This window comes from Mirounga angustirostris, unplaced genomic scaffold (genome assembly GCF_029215605.1).
Source record: "Mirounga angustirostris isolate CCGP_5_RB_7025 unplaced genomic scaffold, mMirAng1.0.hap1 SCAF_4, whole genome shotgun sequence".
Lineage (NCBI taxonomy): Eukaryota > Metazoa > Chordata > Mammalia > Carnivora > Phocidae > Mirounga > Mirounga angustirostris.
In genome coordinates, this window is record NW_026991712.1 from 177,627,039 (window position 1) to 177,649,023 (window position 21,985).

General features: G+C 53.7%; 1 protein-coding gene across 8 annotated transcripts in view; it reads right to left on the bottom strand.

The window, feature by feature from the left end:
* Window positions 1-1,712: 1,712 nt before the first annotated feature.
* Window positions 1,713-21,985, bottom strand: part of ARHGEF10L (Rho guanine nucleotide exchange factor 10 like) — a 142,240-nt gene continuing 121,967 nt past the window's right edge. For 7 of the 8 annotated variants that reach the window (XM_054513113.2, XM_045898579.3, XM_045898583.3 and 4 more), the window contains 3 exons: window positions 11,315-11,489; window positions 4,003-4,125; window positions 1,713-2,769 (listed from right to left, as the gene is read on the bottom strand). In XM_054513113.2, the coding sequence (XP_054369088.1) occupies window positions 2,231-2,769; window positions 4,003-4,125; window positions 11,315-11,489 (837 nt within the window). In that variant the 3' untranslated portion in view covers window positions 1,713-2,230. Of the gene's footprint in view, window positions 2,770-4,002; window positions 4,126-5,763; window positions 6,642-7,010; window positions 7,070-11,314; window positions 11,490-21,985 lie in introns of those variants that run through there. The other variant, XM_045898584.3, reaches the window with a different exon arrangement.

Sequence of the window (21,985 nt, forward strand, 5' to 3'; positions counted from 1 at the left end):
CCCAGACAGCGTTCGGTAATGAGCTTGAGCGAGTGTGCTTTTGTTCCTCTCCCGAGAGCAGTGCGCAGGACACTGGTGGGTCTCCCTTTGATACTAAAAGGGGAACGGAGGGTCCGAGAAGAAGGGCGCCTCTGGGATGGAATGTCCAGTGTCCTGAAGGGTCAGTGTCCAGGGTCACGGTTCCCCTGGACACAGCTTCCCGCTCCCTGCCCTGGGGACCCGCACTAGACCACTTGCCTATGGGAATAAATCCACCTCCTCACAGCCTACCTTGGCTCAGGCTGTCCCCTCCTGGAGCCCTTGCCCTTTCTCTCAGCACCCTTGACCTCCCCCAAGCCCTCAGCCGGGGCCCTGATACCTGCACTCTGCTCTAACTGCACTTCCTGGGGGCGGAGGTGGCCGCTGCCTTGCTCACCTCCATGGCCCCAGCGGCTCACAGGGTGTCTGAGAACGGGGGCCCAAGGGGTTTGTGAAAGAGCCGAATGAGCCAGGGCTCCTCCGGGGGGGCGGGGCGAGACCCCACCAGGGGGTTAGGACCTGGCTGAGGTGGCCTCCCCCTCCACGGCGGCTCCCCCCTCCGCCAAGGGTTCCCAGAGCGTCCATGGAAGCCCATGGAGCTGCACAGCTGGGTCTCGTTGACAGGGCTGCCTCCCACCCCCGCTGATCTCCGCTTTCCTCCCCCACCTCCGCCCCCTGCCACCTGGTGCCGCCGCCAGTGAGTGTGAAAGGGAGGCCCCGCAGGTGGGCGGGTGGTGGGTGGACAGACACGGGGACAGATGCCAGTGAGGTGGTGGGTGGGAAGATGGAGAAACACTTCCCTTTTGGGTGGTGGGTATTGGCTTTGTTTCTTTCCCTGCAGGCGGCTCTAGAAATCTAAGGATGGAGACGGAGCCAGAAAAAGGATGCCAGGGCCCCAAGCAGCCCCACCCACAGCCTGGGCTCTGCTGCCAGCATCTGGAACTCACCCCCTCCTCCCTCAGCCCCCTCCCCACCTCACCCTGTCACCCTTAGCAGTAGCCCCCGACCCCCAACCTCCACAAGGTGAAGCCCTTCAGATTTCTTCCCTCCCAGGTGGGGAGGGACAGGTGCCCAGGCCACCTGCCTCCATCCCAATCCAGAGCAGGGAGGGCAGCCTTCTCTTCAAAAACTATTCAGATGGGGCGTCTGGGTTGCTCAGGTGTAAGTGTCTGCCTTCGGCTCAGGTCATGGTCCCAGGGTCCTGGGATCGAGCCCCGCATCAGGGTCCCTGCTCGGCGGGAAGCCTGCTTCTCCCTCTCCCACTCCCCCTGCTTGTGTTCCCTCTCTCGCTGTGTCTCTGTCAAATAAATAAAATCTAAAAAAAAAAAAAATAACTATTCAGAAAAGAAGCTCCCAAGAGTCCCTTCTCAAGCAAAAGAGACTTTCTGGGATGATGGAAATAGTTAGATCTGTATTGTCCAGGACGGTCAGCACGCACTCCATGGGGCTCTTCGAGACACACTAGAAATGTGGCAATGGGACTCAGGAACTGAATTTGTGACTTTATTTCCTTTTAATTAATTACAAAAGTAGAAAGCTACACGTGGCCAATGGCGAGGGCATCAGACAGCTCATTCTAGGGCTTGTGCTGTGTGGTGGGTCTCCCTGGTGCTCCAGCTTCCAGAACAGCCCTATCTCACGACAACTGTCTCTTCCCCATCACATCTCAAAAAACAAAACGTCAGTCCAGGTGCTCACGTTATTGTCTTTTATTCCAGCATCTCCCAAAGCTCCAATATGTACAGATTTCATTTATACACATAATATACACCATATATACGTATTTATAGATATTCACACACCAGCCCACACGCTCTCAGACTCTCACGCGCACACGGCCTTCCCGGAGAGGCGCGTGGCCGCCTCTGAGCCCTGCTCGGCCGCACGAGAGGCCCTGGGCTTGCCAGGCAGTTGTGAGGTTTTGTGTTTTTGTTTTCGTTTTTTTTTTTGCTTTTAAAAAGAAGGCCATTTCCTCCAGAGGTATCCTCTCCCCAAGCCCAGACTCCTCCCCCAAAACACTCTGAAATTTTTTTTTTTTAAAAAGGAAGAAGTTCTCCTCTGCTCTGCCAAGGTAGCTCCGGGAGACCCAGGCCCATCCTCGTGGCCCCTGGAAGGTGAATCTACCCAGTGCTCCCGGGGGGGGGGGGGGGGGCGGGGAACCCCGGATGGCGGGAGGGGCCCCCAGCAGGCGGAGAGCCCGCCCGGGCAGGGGCTATAACGTCAAGGGCACCTGCCAGATGAGGAGGGCGCTGTCCGTCTCCCCGCACGGGGCCGGCCGCCCGCTGCCCCCCGGGGCGCTGCCGAAGTGGCGGTAGCCCAGGCCCCCAGAGATGATGGCCACGGAGCAGATCTCCTTGCGGTGGGCGTCGCGGGCGCAGGGCCGGCTGCGCACCCAGACGTCGGGGTCGTCGGCCATCTCGTAGATGGAGCCGTCCTCCTCGCTGTGCTCTAGGGCCGAGCCGTCGGCGGGCGCCGGCTCCCGCACGGACAGCAGCGGGCCGGGCAGGTGCGCGGTGGAGCGCAGGCGGTACTGCAGGAGGATGCCCTTCTTGCGGGGCAGCTCTCGGCCCACGTGGCTCGCGGGCATGGGTGTGGGCTCGGGCGCCGGCCCGTCCGCCTTGTCGTCCTCGGCCTGCGGCCCCTCGGCCTCCTCCTGGTCGCTCCGCAGGATGTCGGGGGCCAAGATGCTGGTAGCCACGGCCAGGAAGGCCACAGGCCCGCAGTGACCGTTGAGCGAGACCATGCCTTTCCCTGCAAGAAAGGGGCAGGGAGAAGGGGCCCGAAGGCCCAGGGCTTTAGGGGAGGCACCCACACCTCTATCTTGGAGAACTTTCTGGGTGCTGGTTATTGTTTTGGGAACTGCAATCTATGTTGGAACCTTCCAGAAGGCTTTGGGTCTGGGGGAGGGCTCTCCCACACTCTGGGGCCATTTTCTGTGGAGGAGTGGGACAGGGAACAGGAGTGACCTTATAAACCTGTTGGGGGGGGACCCTTGGGGGACCGTCAGTGTGAAAGCACCTGCAGCCCCCGCCTGAGCCAGCCGCACGTCTTCCTGCCTTTGCTCGAGCCACTGGCCTTGCCCGGAGAGCCTTCCCCGGAGAGCCTTCCCCAGCCACCTGATGCTACACCCTGTCCCATAAGCCCAGTTCGGGCTCCTCCACAGCACATCCTTCTTGACTCCACCCACAGACTGCCCAGCACCCCGGTCTCTGGGCCCCGAGGTCCCGGAACACCTGCCATCACAGCACCTGCCCCCTCCCCCGACCTCAGCCGCCTCGGGCAGACCATCAGCACTGGGGGGGCGCGGTCTCGGCCCGATGCATCCCTACAAACCAAGGACCAACACCACAGGGAACAAAATGACCTATGTGATAAAAACAGGAGACTTTGGGATTTAGGAACGGAGGGCTCCCGTTCCAGCTGGGCGGGTCCACCGTCAGGGCTTCCCCCCAACCCCACCCACCCCGGCCCCCCACTTGCTCATCACTCTTAGGGCAGAAGCAGAGAGGGGCCCAGGGCTCTGGGTCCTCCCTGACCCCGCCCTTGCTCTCCTAGCCCTAGCACCCCCCGTCAGGGCAGACCTCCCGCTACTCCATAGGAACACATTTGCACATGGACCCCAACCCCAGGAGCCCTCGGTTGTGTCGGTCTTTGGAACCTGGACATTTTGAAGCTGCTGTGGGGAAGGGACAGGAGGGGCCCAGCCGATAGTCAGGGGCCTCCACCAATCCTGAAGCCACTTGACCAACACACACTATTGCGCCCATTGGCCAGATTAGGAAACTGAGACCCAGAAAGCCGCTGGGAGACCTTGGGGCGGGATGACATAACCCCAGTGTGCCACAGTGTCACCTGTGATCTCAGGGGCATTGGAGACAATGCCCACGTCAGAAGAGAGCGTGAACCTCTGGGCACAGGCTCACCCTCCCCGGCCATCTGCAGCTGACTCCCAGGCCCCGCCAAGACCGGTCTCCAGAGCCTCACCTGTGATCTTGGGGATGCCTTCCAGCCGAGGCACAGGCAACAGGACAATGACCCCCTGGTCGGTGCCCACCCAGAGCAGACCCTGGCAGATCAGGAGGCTGGTGACACACAGGTGCTTCTGGCCTGTGGAGAGAGAAGCCAGCATGAGCAGCACTCCCTCCTGCGGGGGCGGCAGGGGGTTCTGGGGGCTTCAGGTGAGGAAGGGGCGTGGTCCGGCTCCTCGGGGGAGACAAGCGGGAAGCTGGATGGGGCTGTGGTGAGGACGTGGGGTTGGGAGTCTGACCTGGCTGGGTCGGGCCCCTGCATCCCGAGCCTCAGTTTCCACCTGGGTACAGTGGGGCTGCGTGAGGATGGGAGGGGGTAGCGCCACACAGCACAGTGCTGGCCCCTGGGGGCCCTCCGTGGGGGGTGCGGGTTTGAGGGTGAAGCAGATGCGGGGCCGGTGCAGATACAAGAAGCGGGGGGCGGGGGGCTGGCAGTCTGCTGCGGCCCCTCGGTTTCCAGCACAGGCTTGCCCACGTGGGTCCTTCCCCGGGTGAAGGCCGAGCGCACCCAGCAGCCCCCCGGCCCGCCAGTGACGCGGACAACTCCGTGCCAGGAACGGGCACGCTGCTGACGTCAGTCCGCATTAGTTCTTGTCTGGCTGGCCCCCTGCTGCTGTCTCTTCCTTTTAGCGAGACTGGCGGTGGCAGGGAGAGCGCTGGGGTCCCCACAGCTCTTTACAGGGGGGATGCGCCGTGTGGGCTCCAGGGCCCGGTGCCGGCCTCAAACCCGGGCCCTGCCACGTGCCAGCTACACGACCCAGGCCAGGCCCTAAGCCGCTCTGTGCCATTTCCTCACCAGCCAAAGGGGATGATGATGCTATCCCACAGCCTCGTCCCGAGGATTAAATGAGTCAATTAATGAACGTAAATCCCTGAGCCCAGTGCCCGGCCCACGGCACACACAGAGCGCCGTCGACCACCTACTGCTGTTAACAAGCCCGGGCAGCGGGAAGGGGCATGAGGCAGGGCCTGCGCGCAGACCCCTGCCTCTCTAAAGGGCCAGACCCCTCTGCCCCACTGCAGGGGCTCACACCTCCCTAAAAGGAAGTTCACGTGCACGCCACGGGGTGTGTGAAATGCTGCTCGGAGCCCTGGCCGTCGACCTGGGCGTGCATCCGCACCCCCGGCCGGGCCCGTACCCCCAGAGGTGAGCCCCCAAACTGCGTTTCTGGCAAGCACGCAGGTGACACGGCTGCTGCTGGCCTGGGGACTGCGCTTAGAGAAACGCTGCTTTGGAGCGTCGAAAGCACACATGAACCTGCTCTGGTCTGACGGAAGCCTCGCGGCGGCTGAGGGACACAAGACACCGGTACTGTGCCCGTTTTCCAGGGGAGGAAACTAAGGTCCAAAGAGGTCACCCAGCTGGTGGGCGCAGGCTGGGAGCCGGGCTCCGGTGTGCCGATTACCGTCTACACTGCAGCCACCTCTCTGCTCTTGAGCAAATGACTGCAGTTCCAAACGGGTAGGGGTGTGGGCTTCCTCCGAGCAGAGGGGGTGGCTCCCCAGGGCTACCGTGCTGGGGTTCACGCAGCACCGTCTGACAGCGTACTCTACCATCACCAACCCACTCGCCCGGCACCCCGGAACATCCCAGGCGCCCACTGGGCGCGGGACTCTGCGCTCAGTGCTGGAGACACGGTGGGAGCCACACACACAGTTCTGCTCTCGGGGAGCAAACCCTCTAGGACTTTCCGTGATGATGGAAATGTTACCTATCACGCTGTTCGATTCTGCGCCGTCAGCCACATGTGGTTGGTGAGCACGGGAAATGTGGCTGGTGGGATGGAGGCACCGAACGTTTTATTTTGTTCAGTTTTCGTTGTAAATAGTGGCTACCGATTAGCGCCGTTTGGAGAGGGGAAAGAGGAAGGGAAACAAAACGAGGAACATAAGTACCAGGCAGAGGATTCAAATGGGGGATGGGGCAAGGAGTGGGCAGGAGGATTTCCAAGTTTCCTGCCTCACTCTGCTTTCTGGAAGGATGGGGAAGCAGGTGTGGGGATGTGAGGTCTGGAGGACAAGGATAAGGCAGCCACGCCAACTCCCAAGCTAAGGACTGGGACACAGCACATGCAAAGGTCCTGTGGCAAGGATGAGTGGGTGGCAGGAGCAGACTACAGCTAGCCCCGCTCGGGGATAGGGGCAAACTCAAGACAGCTGGAGAGCAGGTGGGCCGGGGTAAGGACCAGATTGTTCACTCTGAGCAAGATGAGAAGCTACTAGAAGGTCTGAGTAGAGGAGCAGGTGACTTGGTCTGAAGGAGCGCTTTAGCCACAGAGTGGTAGAGGACAGGAGGGAGGGAGCAAGCAGACCAGCCAGGCAGAGACGGTGGTGGCGAGATGCCACGGTGGCCTGGAAGATGATGAGGAGCCAGGGCATTCGAGATCCGTTTTGAAGCAGATGGACAGACCCATTGACAGACTCGAGTGGGTAGGGAGAGAGGACAGGAATGAAGGACAACTCCGGGCAGCTGGGTGCATGGCAGTGCCTCGGACTCAGATGGGGAAGCAGCCTGGGGTGGAAGGCCACACTGTCTCCTGGATGTGCAGCTCGAGATGCGCGTGCAACTGCCTGCAGGCAGTGGGACCGACGCACCTGGCAATAGGATACAAACTCAGAGAGTCCTCTTTGCGGTCCTGATTCAGTGTGGGGATGCAAACCCCGCAAGAAAAGCCAGTTCGTCTCTGGACAAGGGCGACTGCACAAATGGGTCTGGGTGTCTGTGGAGCTGGGACTCCCCCATGCCTGGGTCGGTTCAGAAAGTGTAGCCGCCAAGCCAGCAGGGCAGGCTCGGGGCCAAGCGAGGGTGCTCCCCGCCCTCCTGGAGTGGGTGCAGGCTGCCACTCTCCCTCCTCACCACCTGGCTTCCGCTTGGCCCGGGTCAGGGTCTCTGCGGCCCCACCTCTCCCTTACTGCTTGCTTCCCAGATGGAAGCCTCGTGTGTGGGTGAGGGCAGCCGCTTACCTGCACACTCCGACTTGGTCCCCCGGCTCCCGGGCCAGCACCCTGGCTCACGAGAGTGTCTGCCGGTGCACGAGGGAATGAGTGCCAGGACAAGCGAACACAAACAGAAAAGTGGAAAAGGACACGGGTGTTGACGTCACGTACTGGATGTGCGAACTGACAAGCCGCTTTCTATCTCTCATCTCCCAGGGAGGATTATAAACCGACCTCGCTTTATTTTATGATTATTAGAATTATGCATGTGTGTGTAATACAGACACACAGTGGGCCCAGCTCTGAGCCCAGCGAGTACGATCAATGAAAGGAGGCCATTGGGACAACGTCTGTGATTATGAAAAGGACCTGGACTCCTGGCTGAAGATCGACTCCATCAGAGCCATAAACCCACAAAAATAATTAAGCCAAAAGAGTGAACAAGGGCACATTTTTCATCCTGCTGCCTCACCTCCTTTTCCAGGGCCCCTGGGGCCATGAGCCCCGGGAGAGACCATCCCCCAATGCCCCCGCATCTTCCCGGCCCCACTGGACAACCGAGACCCAGCCGATGTGAGGGAGGCAGCAGGTGCCAGAACTGAGAAATGACTTCATCTGCAGACCTCATTCTGAAGCCCTTCCTCCTCCCTGTCTGCAAGACACCTCACAAACAGTCCGAAAGAAAAAAAATTCTAATGGTGGATAAATATTTTATCACAGGGACTTAATGCAGCCGTGTTCAACTCACCCAAGCCATCTATCTGTAGATATACAACTTTAAAAGGCTCTGGCTCTCAGAGAACATTTTATTAATGACCTGTCTAGTTAAGAGGAGGGGGAAGTTTAGGTTCAAAAAAGCATTAATCCCAGTCGGGTACATGAGTGGAGGAAAGGGGTCAGGGGAAGGAAGCGTGATAAATTTTTAACATGCCCTTAAAAAAATCCACACTTAGAAGAGGAACAAATTTATTACTAATTATGCAATTATTTCATTTGGTGGTGTGGGGGGGAAGAAAAAATACTTAAAAGTCTTTTAAAAATATCTCTAATAAAGAACTGAAGAATCCTGCTCTGCTGACCTTCCTCCGGGGCACGATGTGACGTAGGCGGAAGCCCCCCCCGCCCCCTGCGACAGCTCTGGCCCCGCTCCCCTCGGGCTTGGGGGGTCCTGGCCGGGCAGGTGGGGCTGACCAGGAACTGCCAGGCTTGGGGACGGGGGCCCAGGGCAGTAACCCCTGGGGACCTTCAGGGAGGCCCTGCCCCCCAGAACCTCAGCCTCCGCCCCCGCTGGGCCAGCCCCAGGGATGGCTGGTGAGCGAGACGTGGCTTCTATGCTGGACATAGCAGGTGCAGCCGGAAGGACATGGGTGGGACAGTGGGGCTGAGCAGCGAGGCCCCCAGATGTGTGGCCCGCGGAGCTGGTGTGGTGAGGGGCAGGGATGGCCACGAGGATGAGGCCCAACCTCCCCGGGAGGCGGGGACTGGGGGTCCTGGGGCCCCCCCACTCGCTGCCTGTCACGGGGTTGGAGGGCGCAGAGCCAGCCCAACTCCAGCTCTGGTCTATCCTGCTCCCACTCGGATCTCGGCCCCTCCCTGTATAGATGGGGAAACTGAGGCCTGGGACTGGGGATGCTGTACAGTGAGCCTGTGAGAGGGTGCGATTCAGGTCCTGGCTCTGGCCTCCCCGGCAGCGCGACCTCCGGTCATGTCCCCTCCAGGGTCTCCGTTGACCTGGCTCTGTCATATTCATAAGGACAGGGCCTGCCCTTCCTCCCTTAAAGGGGAACGGCCAAGGACAAGAAAGCTGGTGGGTGAGCAGATGCATTTTAAGGTGACATAAAGCCGCAGCTGGGCAGAGGGGCTGCAATGTCACCTGCAGCGGGCTCTGCCTCTGACCTCCGACTGCATAACAAGGGACTCCCTTCTCCCCCTCCCCTGCCCCACAGAGGAGGCCGAGGAGATTTAAAAGGCCTACTTTTTTTGTTGTTCTGCTAGCCTGAAATAATTTAGCTTTCAGTGTAAGTGTGGAAATATTTCTGTGATATAAAGAAATTTTTATCATAGTTAAAATGGATTTACCTTGCATAATGGCTAAATACTGAGAAATACAATGAAACTGAAGGAAGAGGAAGGGAGGGGGAGGGAGGGAAGGAAGGAAGGAGGGAGGGAGGGAGGGAGGGAGGAAGGGAGGAAGGAAGGAGGAAGAAAGAAGGGAGGAAGGAAGGAAGGAGGAAGGAAGAAGGGAGGGAGGAAGGAGGGAAGGGAGGGAGGGAGGGAGGGAGGGAGGGAGGGAGGAAGGAAAGAAGGAAGGAAGGAAGGAAGGAAGGAAGGAAGGAAGGAAGGAAGGGAGGAAGGAAGGGAGGAAGGGAGGAAGGAAGGGAGGAAGGAAGAAGGGAAGGAAGAAGGGAGGAAGGGAGGAAGAGAAGAGAAGGACAAGAGCCATAACCCAGGCCCACACAGCACATCCCAGAAAGCGCATTTAGGGGCGCCTGGGTGGCTCAGTCGTTCAGCGTCTGCCTTCGGCTCAGGTCATGATCCCAGGTCCTGGGATCGAGCCCCACATTGGGCTCCCTGCTCGGCGGGAAGCCTGCTTCTCCCTCTCCCACTCTCCCTGCTTGTGTTCCCTCTCTAGTTGTCTCTCTCTCTGTCAAATAAATAAATAAAATCTTTAAAAAAAAAAAAAGTTTAAAGAAAGTGCATTTATTCTCCTCATGCATGTCCCACGCTCCAAGCCTGGGCAAGGCACCTTCCCATGCCTAGAGGCATTTCTCTGAGCCAGGACCCACCTCTGCTCCCACAGAGGGACCACAGGCCCCAGGAGGCAGCGACAGCTGCCCAAGCCCCACGGTGGCCGAGCCAGGACTTGGGCCACCTCTGAAACCATCTCTCCCCTGTTGCCCATAGTGGGACTCTCAGGGGACTCCCGGCCCTGCCTCAGGCCCACTGCAGGACCATAGACAAGCCACGTTTTCCTGCTGAGCAAACCTCAGCTTCCGCACATGTACGATGGGGACAACCCCCACTCCGTGGGTTACTGTGAAGTGAGGCCCTGTATCTAAAAGCCCTCGGAACCCGGCTCAGTGCAGGGCTGAGGGCAGGGTGCGTGGCAGGCGGCTGTTACACACTGTCCCTGCCACCGCTGATCTTGGGCTTAGTGACCACCGCCCCCTATCACCACCAGTCCAGACCCGGGGACCGCTATTGTGACTGGCAGGAAGAAGCAGGGGCCAGGGTGATCTCTGGGTCCCCTAGCTGGGGTTAGGGACCAGGCCTCTGGGGTAAGACAGAGGCCCCCACAGCCCCTTAGGTTCTGGCTAATGTGCCTGCCCTTGGCCCGGCCTCATAGGACAGGGAGATCAGTCCCCCAGCTCAGCACGTGGCCACTCTGGCCTCCACATGGCCCATCTGCTGAGTCCTTGTAACAATTAGCTCCCCACCTGCCAGGCCGGCCCCGTGTCCCTGGCCCCAGGGCCCCTCGGCTCTCCCAGCTGCTGAACCCGGCCCAGCTTGGACAAGATGGAGCCTCCGCATCCTCTCAGACAGCCTGTTTGTCTGGTGGAAGCTGGGCCAAGCTCTAAAGCCAGCTGGGGGTGGAATGGGCCCTGAGAAGGCATCTGCCCTGGCTCCCTCCAGCACAGCCTGCAGGGTCTGGGCAGCATCTCAGGCGGCAGATGGGAAGGGGGTTGCCACGGAGGCCTCGGGCAGATGCGGGGAGAAGCAGAGTGTTAGGGGAGCTCCAACCTTCCTCCTCTCTGCTGAGTATCACCAACAGCTCAGCAGGAGGAAGCAGGGCCCCAAGGGGATGATGTCCTAGCCCTTCACTCTCCCCCTGCCTCCAAACCCCAACCAGCAAACCAAGACAGTTGCCTTTCTTAGAAAAACCTCTAAAGAAAGAGACCTCTGGTCAGCCTTCTCTCTTTCCCCTCGCCTCACATTCTGTACATGACGTGAGGCAGAATTGGGATTCTGGTCACCCTGAGGAGTGGCAGGTGTGGATGGGCCTGGGTTCCCACCCAGTATGACTGTTTAGCAGCTGCCCCACTTGGGAGAGTCTGTTGAGCCTGGAGCCTCACTTCCCGCGAGAAGTGAGAGGGAAGAGTGATGACAGCAAGAGAGGTTTGGGAATGACAGCCCTGAGTTCGAATCCCGGCCCTGCTGCCTCCGCTCTTGGAGGCCAGTTTTCAAAGCCGGCCAAACACTGCTACGAGGGCTAACAACGTGGGCTGGCCCGGACGCACCTCTGCCCGGCCGTGGAAGGTGCTCCACGAAGGTCGGCTCCTCCCCTGCACAGGCCCAGGACAGCAGGGCACGATGCCCAGCAGCAGACTCACCTGGCAGGAGGAAGGTGGTCCTAGTGGCAATGTTGATCTCCTGCAGGTGCTCCAGCGTCTCGGTGTGGAAGAGGCGGATGGAGGAGCCGGACGAGAAGGCCATCCAGACGCCGCTGCCAGCCTTCACCATGTGCGTCACGCTCACAGTCTCATCCTGGTGCGCCTCGAAGCTTTGCTGTGGCACAGACAGCAGGGTGTCGGTGCTGGGCTGGGCCCTCCAGCTGAGCCTCACGGGGCCAAGCTAATCTAGCCTCGGCCTGAACCAGACTCAGGGCCAGAAGCGAACCTCAGGAGCCCGGCAGTGGTGTGCCGATGATAAATGTTTAACAACGGGTAGGGAATGCCAGTTTGTCATGTCGGCCGATCCCCGTGGTATAAAAACTTCTAATGTGGCCCATCACAAGCTTCCCACATGACACAAGGAGCTAGGAAAATGGTAACGCACACAGTCAGCTCTCAGGAGTTGACACCACCAGGCTCTGGCAAGCTCCTGTGACACAAGGGAAAGTCAGGGCCAAAGTCAATGCAAGAGGAGGTGGCAGCCTATGTACGTTATCGAGAGTTACAAATGCAACAAAACAATGATCAGGGAAGGGAGGTGGGTAGTGTGAGTCAAATCCTAACCTTTTACAGCAGGGATGCAACACATAATGTTCAAAATTTGATAAACCAAGAAACAGTAGGGAGTTGGGTTCAAGATGGTGGATCCTGAACTCACCTCCTCCCACAGACACGACAATCTACAACTACTCATGGAATAACTCCCCCTGAAAGGGACCTGAACGAACAGAGCCTCCACAACAAATGATAAAAGGACACCACTGAGACGAGATGAGAGGCAGACTGCCCAGGGAGAAAGCCCCGCCATGGCACATCACAATCGGGAAGGATAACAAAGGTACAGAACTCCCCTGAGGAATGAGGAATTCGAGCTCCACCTCAGGCACCCCAACCCTTAGATCTTGCCCGGGAGAGATGAGCCCCCAAAACACCAGGTTTTGAAAATCAATGGGGATTACATTCAGGAAAACTAGAAAACTGAAGGGAACAGAAAACTCACTCTTAAGGGGCTTGCACACACTCACTCAACCTGGAAACCAGTCAAAAACACCAACGTGAAAAAAAGCATACATCTCTGATCAAGAAGATCCATTTACTAACAACCTTAAAGGGTCTGTCAGAGTGGCAGAAAACATCAGGGGCTCTCCCCATGGACTGAGGTTGGAGCCACTGGTAGGACCATCTCAGTCTACCTTCCTAACACTGGGCACCATTTTGGATTCTCCCTGTAACCTGATAGTGCCAGTGAGTGTATTCCACTGAGAGTCTTGTCCACCAGTGTACCCCAGCAGCCGTGGACATGCCCCCAGCCAGGCCAGGAGCCAGTGTGCCACAGCCACAGCCCCATCGCAACAGGAGGGCACACACAGCCCACAAGAGGGACACCCCTTGAGCATATGGCTCTGGTGACCAAAGAGACTGCACTTCTGGGCCCCACAGGTCATCCCCTGTATAAAGCCACCCATTTAAGACTGGGAGAGGTTGGTGACTCACCGAACACATAGAAACAAACACAGAGTAGGGCAAAATGAAGAGACAGAGGAATATGTTCCAAATTAAAAAACAAGACAAAACCTTAAAAAAAGAATTAAATGAAACAGAGATAAGCAAACTACCTGATAAAGAGTTCAAAGTGATGGTCATAAAGATGCTCCCCCAATTCGGGAGAAGAATGGATGAACACAGTATGAACATCAACAAAGAGATAGAAAATATAGGAAAATACCAAACGGAAGTTATAACTGAACTGAAAAATACACTAGAGGGGTCCAATGGCAGACTGAAGTAGAACAAATCAGTGTGCTGGAAAATAAAGCAATGAAAAACACCCACACAGTGCAGCAAAATGAAAAAAGAATTAAGAAAAGTGAAGACATCTGAAGAGACTTTTGGAACAACATCGAGTGAAATGACATTTGTGTTATAGGGATCCCAGAAGGAGAAGAGAGAGAGAAAGGGCCAGAAAAGAAGAAATAATGACTGAAAACATCCCTAATCTGGGGAAGGAATCAGACATCTGGGTCCACAACACCCAGAGTTCTAAGCAAGATGAACCCAAAGAAATCCACACCAAGACATGTTGTAATTAAGATGGTAAAAGTTAAGGATAAAGAGAGAATCCAAAAAGGAGCAAGCGAAAAACTTGTTATGTACAAGGGAAACCCCACAAAGCTATCAGCAGATTTCTCAGCAGAAACTTTCCAGGCCAAAAAGGAGCAGCATGACACATTTAAAGTGCTGAGAGGAAAAATCTTCCAACCAAGGTTATCATTCAGAACTGAAGGAGAGATTAAGAGCTTTCCAGATAAGCAAAAGCTAAAGGAGTTCATCACCACCAAACCAGCCCTACCAGAAATGTGAAAGGGCCTCCTTTAAGCTTAAAAGAAATGGCACTAATCACTAGTACAAAAACATACGAAAGTAAAAATCTCACTGGAAAAAGTAAATGTATAATAGCAAAGATAGTGAATCAATCCTTACAAAGCAACTGTAAAGATGAAAAGACATAACTGGTAAAATTAACTAAAATCACAATAATTAGTTAAGGGAAGCACAAAATTAAAAAATGCACAATGTGTCATCAAAAATATAAAACATCAGAGGTGAGAAGTAAAAAAGTAAAGCTTTAGAAGTATTTAAAATTACATTGCTATCAACTTAAAACAGACCGCTGTTGTCATAGGAGATTTTACGTGAACCTCAAGGTAACCACAAGGAAATACACAAAAGAAAATGAGAAAGGGATCTAAACCTAACAGGAGAAAGCCATCAAACCACAAGGGAAGAGAGCAAGAGAAGAAAGGAACAGAGAGCAGCTACAAAAACAGCCAGGACGCAATTAACAAAATGGCAACAAGTATACCCTCATCGACAATTACTTTATATGGAAATGGACTAAATGCTCCAATCAAAAGCCACAGAGTGGCTACATGGATAAACAGCAAGACCCATCTATACACTGCCTACGAAAAACTAATGTCGAAGTAAGGACACCCACAGGCTGAAAGTGAATGGAAATGAAAAGAAAGCTGGTGTAGTGATACTTACAAGTACAAAATAGACTTGCAAACAAAGACTGTAATAGAAGGCAAACAGGAGCACTACACAGTGATAAAGAGATTAATCCAGAAGATATAACTTTTACTAATACATGTGCATCCAACAGGGAGCACGAAAATATATAAAACATATCTTAACACACCTGAAGGGAGAAACTGACAGCAATGCAATACTAGTAGAAGACTTTAATACCCCACTTTCATCAATGGATAGATCATCCAGACAACAACAAAGAATAAGGAAACATCGGCCTTAAATGACACATTAGACCAGATGGACTCAACAGATATTTATAGAACATTCCACCCGAAAGCGGCAGAAAACACATTCTTCTCAAGGACACATGGAACATTCTCCAGGATAGATCACATGCTGGGCACAAAAGAAGTCTCTACAAATTCGAGAAAACCAACATTTTATCAAGCATCTTTTCCAACCACAATGGTATGAAACCACAAATTAATTACAAGAAGAAAATGAGAAAAACCACCAAAATAGGAAGATTAAAAAACATGCTACGGAAAAACCAATGGGTCGAAAAAGAAATCAAAGAAGAAATTCAAAACAATACCTGGAGATAAATGAAAACAAAAATACAACACATCGAAATCTGGGTGGGGGCGCAGTAGAGGTGGTTCTAAGAGGGAAGTCTGTAGTGATGCAGGCTGATCTCAAGAAACAGGAAAAATCTCAAACAAACAATATAACTTTACACCTAAAGGAACTACGGGGAAAAAAAGAAACAAACAAACCTCAAAATTAGTAGATGGAAGAAAATATTAGATTGGAACAGAAATAAGTGAAATGGGGACTAAAAAGACAATATACAAGATCAATGAGACTAAGAGCCGGTTCTTTGAAAAAGTAAACCAAATTGACAAAGCCTGAGCCAGACTAACCAAGAAAAAAAGAGAGAGGACTCAAATAAATAAAATCAGAAATGAGAGGGGAGATGTGGGGCTCATACCACCGAAACACAAAGGATCATCAGGGTCTTTTTTTTTTTTTTTTTAAGATTTTATTTATTTTTTAGAGAGCGAGCGAGAGAGAAACAGCATGAGAGGGGAGAGGGTCAGAGGGAGAAGCAGGCTCCCCGCTGAGCCGGGAGCCCAATGCGGGACTCAATCCCAGGACCCTGGGATCATGACCTGAGCCGAAGGCAGACGCTTAACCATCTGAGCCACCCAGGCGCCCCATCAGGGTCTTCTATGAACAATGATATGCCAGCACCCTGAACAACCCGGAAAAAAAAACAGGTTTCCTATCCTAGAAAAAAAAATGGATATTCCTAGAAACATATAAATTTCCAAGATTGAATACTGAAGAAAGAGAAAATCTGAACAGAATGATTACTAGAGCAAGGAGATTTTAACAGCAATCAGAAACCTCCCAACAAACAAAAGGCCAGAACAAGGCGGCTTCACTGGTGAATTCTACCAACACTCAAAGAAGATTTAATACCTGCCTTTCTCAAACTCTTCCCAAAAATTGAAGGGAGGGGAAGTTTTCAAACATATTTTATAAAGCCAGCGTCACCCCTGACACCCAAACCTGCCCTGATACCAATTACAGGCCAGTAACATAGATGCAAAAATCCTCAACAAAATATCGGCAAACTGAACCCAACAATATATTAAAAGGGTCATACACCATGACCAAGTGGGATTTACTCCAGGGATACAAGGATGTTCGACATCTGCCAATCAATGTGATAAAGCACATTAACAAAATGAAAGACAAAAATCATATGATCACTTCAATAGATGCAGAAAAAGCATTTGACAAAATTCAATATCCATTTGTGATGTTGAAAAACTCTCAAAACAAAGTGGGTATAAAGGGAATGTACCTCAACATAATAAAGGCTGTATGTATGACAATCCTACAGTGAATATCATCCTCAACAGTAAAAAGCTAAAAGCTTTTCCTGTAAGAACAGGAACAAGACAAGGATGCCCACTCTCGCCACTTTTATTCAACATAGTACTGGAAGTCCTAGTCACAACAATTAGGCAACAAAAGAAATAAAAGACATCCAAAGCAAAAAGGAAGAAGTAAAACTGTCGCTATTTGCAGAGGATATGATACTATATAGAGAAAACCTTAAAGAATACACCAGAAAACCACTACACCTAATAAATGAATTCAGTAAAGTTGCAAGATACAAAATCAATATACAGACATTTGTGGCATTTCTGTGCACTAATAACGATTCATCAGAGAGAGAAAACAAGAAAATGATCCCATTTACAATTGTATCAAAAAGAATAAAACACCTAGGAATAAATTTAACCAAGGAAGTGAAAGACTTGTACACTGAAAACTATGAGACATTGATTAAAGAAATTGAAGAAGGCATGAATAGATGGAAAGACAGTTCATGCTCATGGAACTAACTGGAAGAATATTAAAAAGATGTCCATCTTGGGCGCCTGGGTGGCTCAGTCGGTTAAGCGTCTGCCTTTGGCTCAGGTCATGATCCCAGGGTCCTGGGATCGAGCCCCGTGTCAGGCTCCCTCCTCAGCATGGAGCCTGCTTCGTCCTCTCCTCCCCACTCGTGCTCTCGCTCACTATCTCTCTCGCTATCTCTGTCTCTCTCTCTCAAAATAAATAAATAAAAATCTTAAAAAAAAAAAAAATGTCCCTCCTACCCAAAGCAGTCTACAGATTTAATGCAATCCCTATCAAAGTTCCAACGCACACTTCACAGGACTACAACAAATAATTCTAAAATTTGTACAGAACCACAAAACATCCCAAATAGTTAAAGCAATCTTGAAACAGAGAAACAAATCTAGAGGTATCATGCTCCCTGATTTCAAACTAGACTATAAAACTATAGTAATCAAGACAGTACAGTATTGGGACAAAAAGAAACACACAGGTCAACAGAACAGAACTGAGAGCCCAGAAAGAAACCTGCACACATATGGACGATGAATCTATGCCAAAGGAGCCAAGAACACACAATGGAGAAAGGACCATCTCTTCAATCAATGGTGCTGGGAAAACTAGACAGCCGTATGCAAAAGAAAGAAACTGGACCCCTCTTTTACACCAGACACAAAAATGAACTCAAAATGGATTAAAGACTTGAATGTAAGACCTGAAACCATCAAATTCCCAGAAGAAAACAGAGCTGGTAAGCTCCCTGGCATGGGTCTTAGTGACATCTTTGTGGATCTGACTCCAAAGGAAAGGGAAACAAAAGTGAAAATAAACAAGGGGGACTGACAAGCTTCTGCACAGCAAAGGAACCCATCATCAAAACAAAAAGGCAACCTGCTAAACGGAAGTGGGGGTTAGTATCCAAAATACATAAAGAACTCATACAACTCAACAATAACAACAACAAAAACCCCAAACAACACAATTTAAAAATGGGCAGAGGATCTGAATAGACGTGTCTCCAAAGACCTCCAGATGGCCAACAGACACATGAGAAGATGCTCAACATCGCCAGTTATCAGGGAAATGCAATCAAAACCACAGTAAGCTATCACACCTCACACCTATTAGAATGGCTAAAATCAAAAACACAAGAAGTAACCAGTGTTGGCGAGGATGTAAAGACAAGAGAACCCTCGTGCACCGTTGGTGGGAATCACACAGGTACAGCCACTGTGGAAACCGGTATGGAGGTTCCCCAGAAAATTAAGAACAGAACTACCCTGTGACCCAGCCATTCCACTTCAGGGTATTTTTTCAAAGAATACAACAGCGCTAATTCAAACAGATACATGCACCCCTATGCTCACTAAAGTTGCGTTTACGATAGCCAAGATATGGTAACAACCTAAGTTGTCCATCGGTAGATGGATGGATAAAGAAGATGTGGTGTATTGATAGCATGGAATGTTACTCAGCCATAAAAAGAATGACACACACCGGGGCACCTGGGTGGCTCAGTCGTTAAGCGTCTGCCTTCGGCTCAGGTCATGATCCCAGGGTCCTAGGATCGAGCCCTGTATCAGGCTCCCTGCGTCCAGCGGGAAGCCTGCTTCTCTGTCTTTCACTCCCCCTGCCTGTGTTCCCTCTCTCACTGTGTCTCTCCCTGTCAAATAAATAAATAAAATCTTTAAAAAAAAAAAAAAAAAAGAATGACACACACCATCTGTGACACGGATGGACCTAGAAGGAATTTTGCTAAGTGAAATAAGTCAGAGAAAGACAAATACTGCAGTATTTCACTCTTATGTAGAATCTAAAAAACAAAACAAAACAAGCAAACAAACAAAATAAAACAAAAACAAACTCACAGATGCAGAGAACAGACTAATGCTTACCCGAGGGGAACCAGGTTTGGGGGCATGGGTGGAAGGGGTGAGGGGTCAGCTGTATGGTGACGGAGGGTAACCAGACTTGGTAGCATATACAGATATCAAATTGTAAAGCTGTACACTGCAAACTTACAGAATAAAAACAATTACGGGATGTCAGGCACTTATTATGTGGAAGGCCTCTCACTTTGACTTTGGGCTTGAATTTTTAAAAAAAGGAAAAAGAAAGAGCAGAGCAGACAGATGGGAGTCAGAGGAGAATTCCTGGAGATTAGGAACAAACAGGTGCATTCCGTACCAGGGAGCGGGGCTGGGGTGGGGGAGTGTGAAGGCCCCGCAGGAATGAGCACCGCGTGTGTGAGAAACAGAAAGGTGTCAGAGTGGGGCCCGTGGTTAGACGGAGGGGGAGAGCGCCCCAGGATGCTGCCATCCACGTCCACGGGGAAGGCTGACGGCAGTTAAGTGCCCGAGGGGCTAGGCTGGGAAGTGACACGGTCAGGTTTGCCTCTGAAGGACGTTCACTTCGACAGCCACGTGGCAGGGGCTGGAGGTGTGGGCCTCGCACGGGCTCAGGGAGTGAGGAGTGGCCCCAACTCCTCCCGGCTCAGATCACCAAGAAGCTTCCCACTGAGACAAGGAAGCCGGCTGTTTGGGGCGGGGGTGTCCATGGGGAGCCAAGCCCGTGAGAGCAAGACTGTGGCCCACACAATTGCTTTTCCGAGCCGGTCCCTGGTGCCTGAGCTCTGCATGTGGCCCAGGCTGATGGGGACAGGAAGCTCAGGGCCCCGGGGTTAGGGGAGGGGAGAGGCCGAACAACATCCTCCCCTCCCCTCGGGCCAGGCTGCTCTCAGGAGGCAGGATTCTGTGGCACAGCTCGTCCCTCAATGGGGGGACCCTGAGAGCAGAAGCCCCAGCTCCCTCTCAGCCAGGAAGTTCACCCAGGGCAGAGGCATGTTGTCTCCATCAAAGTGGGGGCTCCCCAGCGGCGAGGAGGGGGGGTCTTATATGAGGTGTGGCACACTCCTGCTCCCTCAGACTGGGGGCTCACACAAGGGGCTGGCGGGGGGTCTCTGCTCCTCTTTCCTCAGCAACCCCCCCCCCCAATGAAGGCCCAGGTCCTGGAGGCTCAGCCAGTGAGCCTCTGGGATTTAGAGGGAGGCCAAGCCCCTCACAGCTTCCGCAAGCTGGGCCCAGCCCACACCGTCAAGGGGAGAGGAGCAACTTCATCCCTGTGGCCCTTCACCCCCAAGTCTGCTGCCCACAGCCCTGGAGCGCTGGCTTTCAGTTCTCCTTAGTCCTTCCCAGGAACCCTGGGCGGCCGGGGTGCTTATCTTCCCGAACCAGCCTGTGCTCAAGACAACGTTCCTGAAGGCCCAGCCCCAGGTGGAGCACCAGATCCAAACAGGACGCCTCCCAACAGGCCCTGCGGGAGAGGCCAGCAGAGGAGCCACAGATGAGCCGCTGAGGCTGGACCCCACTTCCCACGGGGCCCGCCGTCAACGAGCCGACCGATAAACGGAGGGGGCAGCAGGGGTGGAGGGGGGCACCCGACAGGCTTTGTCTGCAGACCTTCCTTCCCCCAACACGGCACGCACACACTTGCACACAAATGCACACACGCACGCACGCCAACAGGAAGGCGTGTGCGTGCTCGCCCCGCTCCTGTGGAAGGGTTGGAAGCCTCCGAGAAAGCCAGAGCGCGTGGGAACCAGCAGGCCTAGGGCCGTGGAAAGCCGCGCCTGAGTCAGAATCCAACTAAGAGAAGTCAGCGGCGGAAATCCAGGCTCACTTGTGCAGACGCACAACAGGTCTGCCCCCAGGCCTGAGGGTCTTTATAAAGGCCTGTGCAAACCTGCCAAGCCCCGCGGTACACGGTGGGGGAAAGGGCAGGAGGCATGAGCAACGGGTGTGGCAGCTTCAGCCCCTCCCTCCTCCGTGATCTCCCCGCTCTCCGGGCCCCCTCCCCAGGCCAGGAGCCCGCTTACGGAGCCAGGTCCTGGGAGTCCTGGCTGGGCCTCCCGGGGACACAGGACAGGGCAGGTGGCATGCCGGCAGCATGGGCCCCAGTACTCCTGGGGGGGTGGGGCAGGCAGCAGTGAGGCCCAGTCCTTGCTGCCCACGGGGCTCAGTGCTAGCTTCCCATTTCTCCCCTCTGGACCCCTCCTCTAGCCCCTGGCCGGTCTTGGAGCCCAGCAGTGTGGGTCACCTTCCCTCTCAGAGGCCTCTATCCTCCTTGTCTCTGAAGAAGGCCCCCTGCCCAGCAGCCACCAGCACAGGCCTGTCCCTCCTCTGAGCTCCGGGAGGCCCGGCACCTCCTGCCTACTCGGCCCCCACAGTCCAGGCAGGACGATTTGCCGGCTGCTCATCCTGCCCCGGGAACTGCATTAGGATGATAGTCTAGACCACAGTCTGCAAACAGTGACCCTCAGACTACAGAGGCCTGCCCCCTGTTTGGGTGGGTCCCCTTTTATTGGAACATGGCCACACCCACACAGAAAAGAACCCATTCCGGCAGCGTGGGAATTCAGCCCGCTGACCACACACCCCGGGGCCTTAAGGACAGAAAGATCTGCAAAGTCCTGGACTTGACATAGTAGACTTGGTGTGGGTGCTGGGGCGGGCCCAGCGATTCGGACACCACGTGGTGTGGCTGAAGTTCACAGAGATTATTCTCGGGGGCCAGGGTTTTCACAGCGAGAAGAGTCGAAGACAGAGTGAGAGAAGGTGAGGGTGGAGGTCTGCAGTCTCAGATCTGGATCAGAGCTGTCTGTGCGAACCTAAGTTCTTTTTCCTGGCCCTGTGCACTGAAAGGGTCTGGAAGCAATGACATTCAGCAGCAGGGAGCACCCCAGACTCCATGCCCACGAAAGGGAACCAGCCTGGATACCCCAGAGAAATGGCCCATGAGGGGCAGAACTTCTCCCGATGCAGAAGAGCAGGGAAGCACCCCATGAATAATGGGGAAGTAAGTGACCAAGGGACCCAGGAGCCAACACGAAGGGGCTCCTATTGGCCAAATTTGAGACAATTTGAGTATCAAGAGGAGCGATGGTCCTGGATTATAGCACACTGGATTTTAAAAGAGTCTATAAACGTGTAGAGGTGATAGAGGAAGGGGGGTTGAGTCAGGGTAAGGAGAACTCTTGAAATAATGAAAATTTGGGGCAAAAGTTTGCCGAGGAACAGGATATGCACACGTTCTGAAGGAATTCCCTGCAGGTGACCCAGGAATTACAAAGGGAAACCAGTCCCTTTAGGATGAGGACCCCTG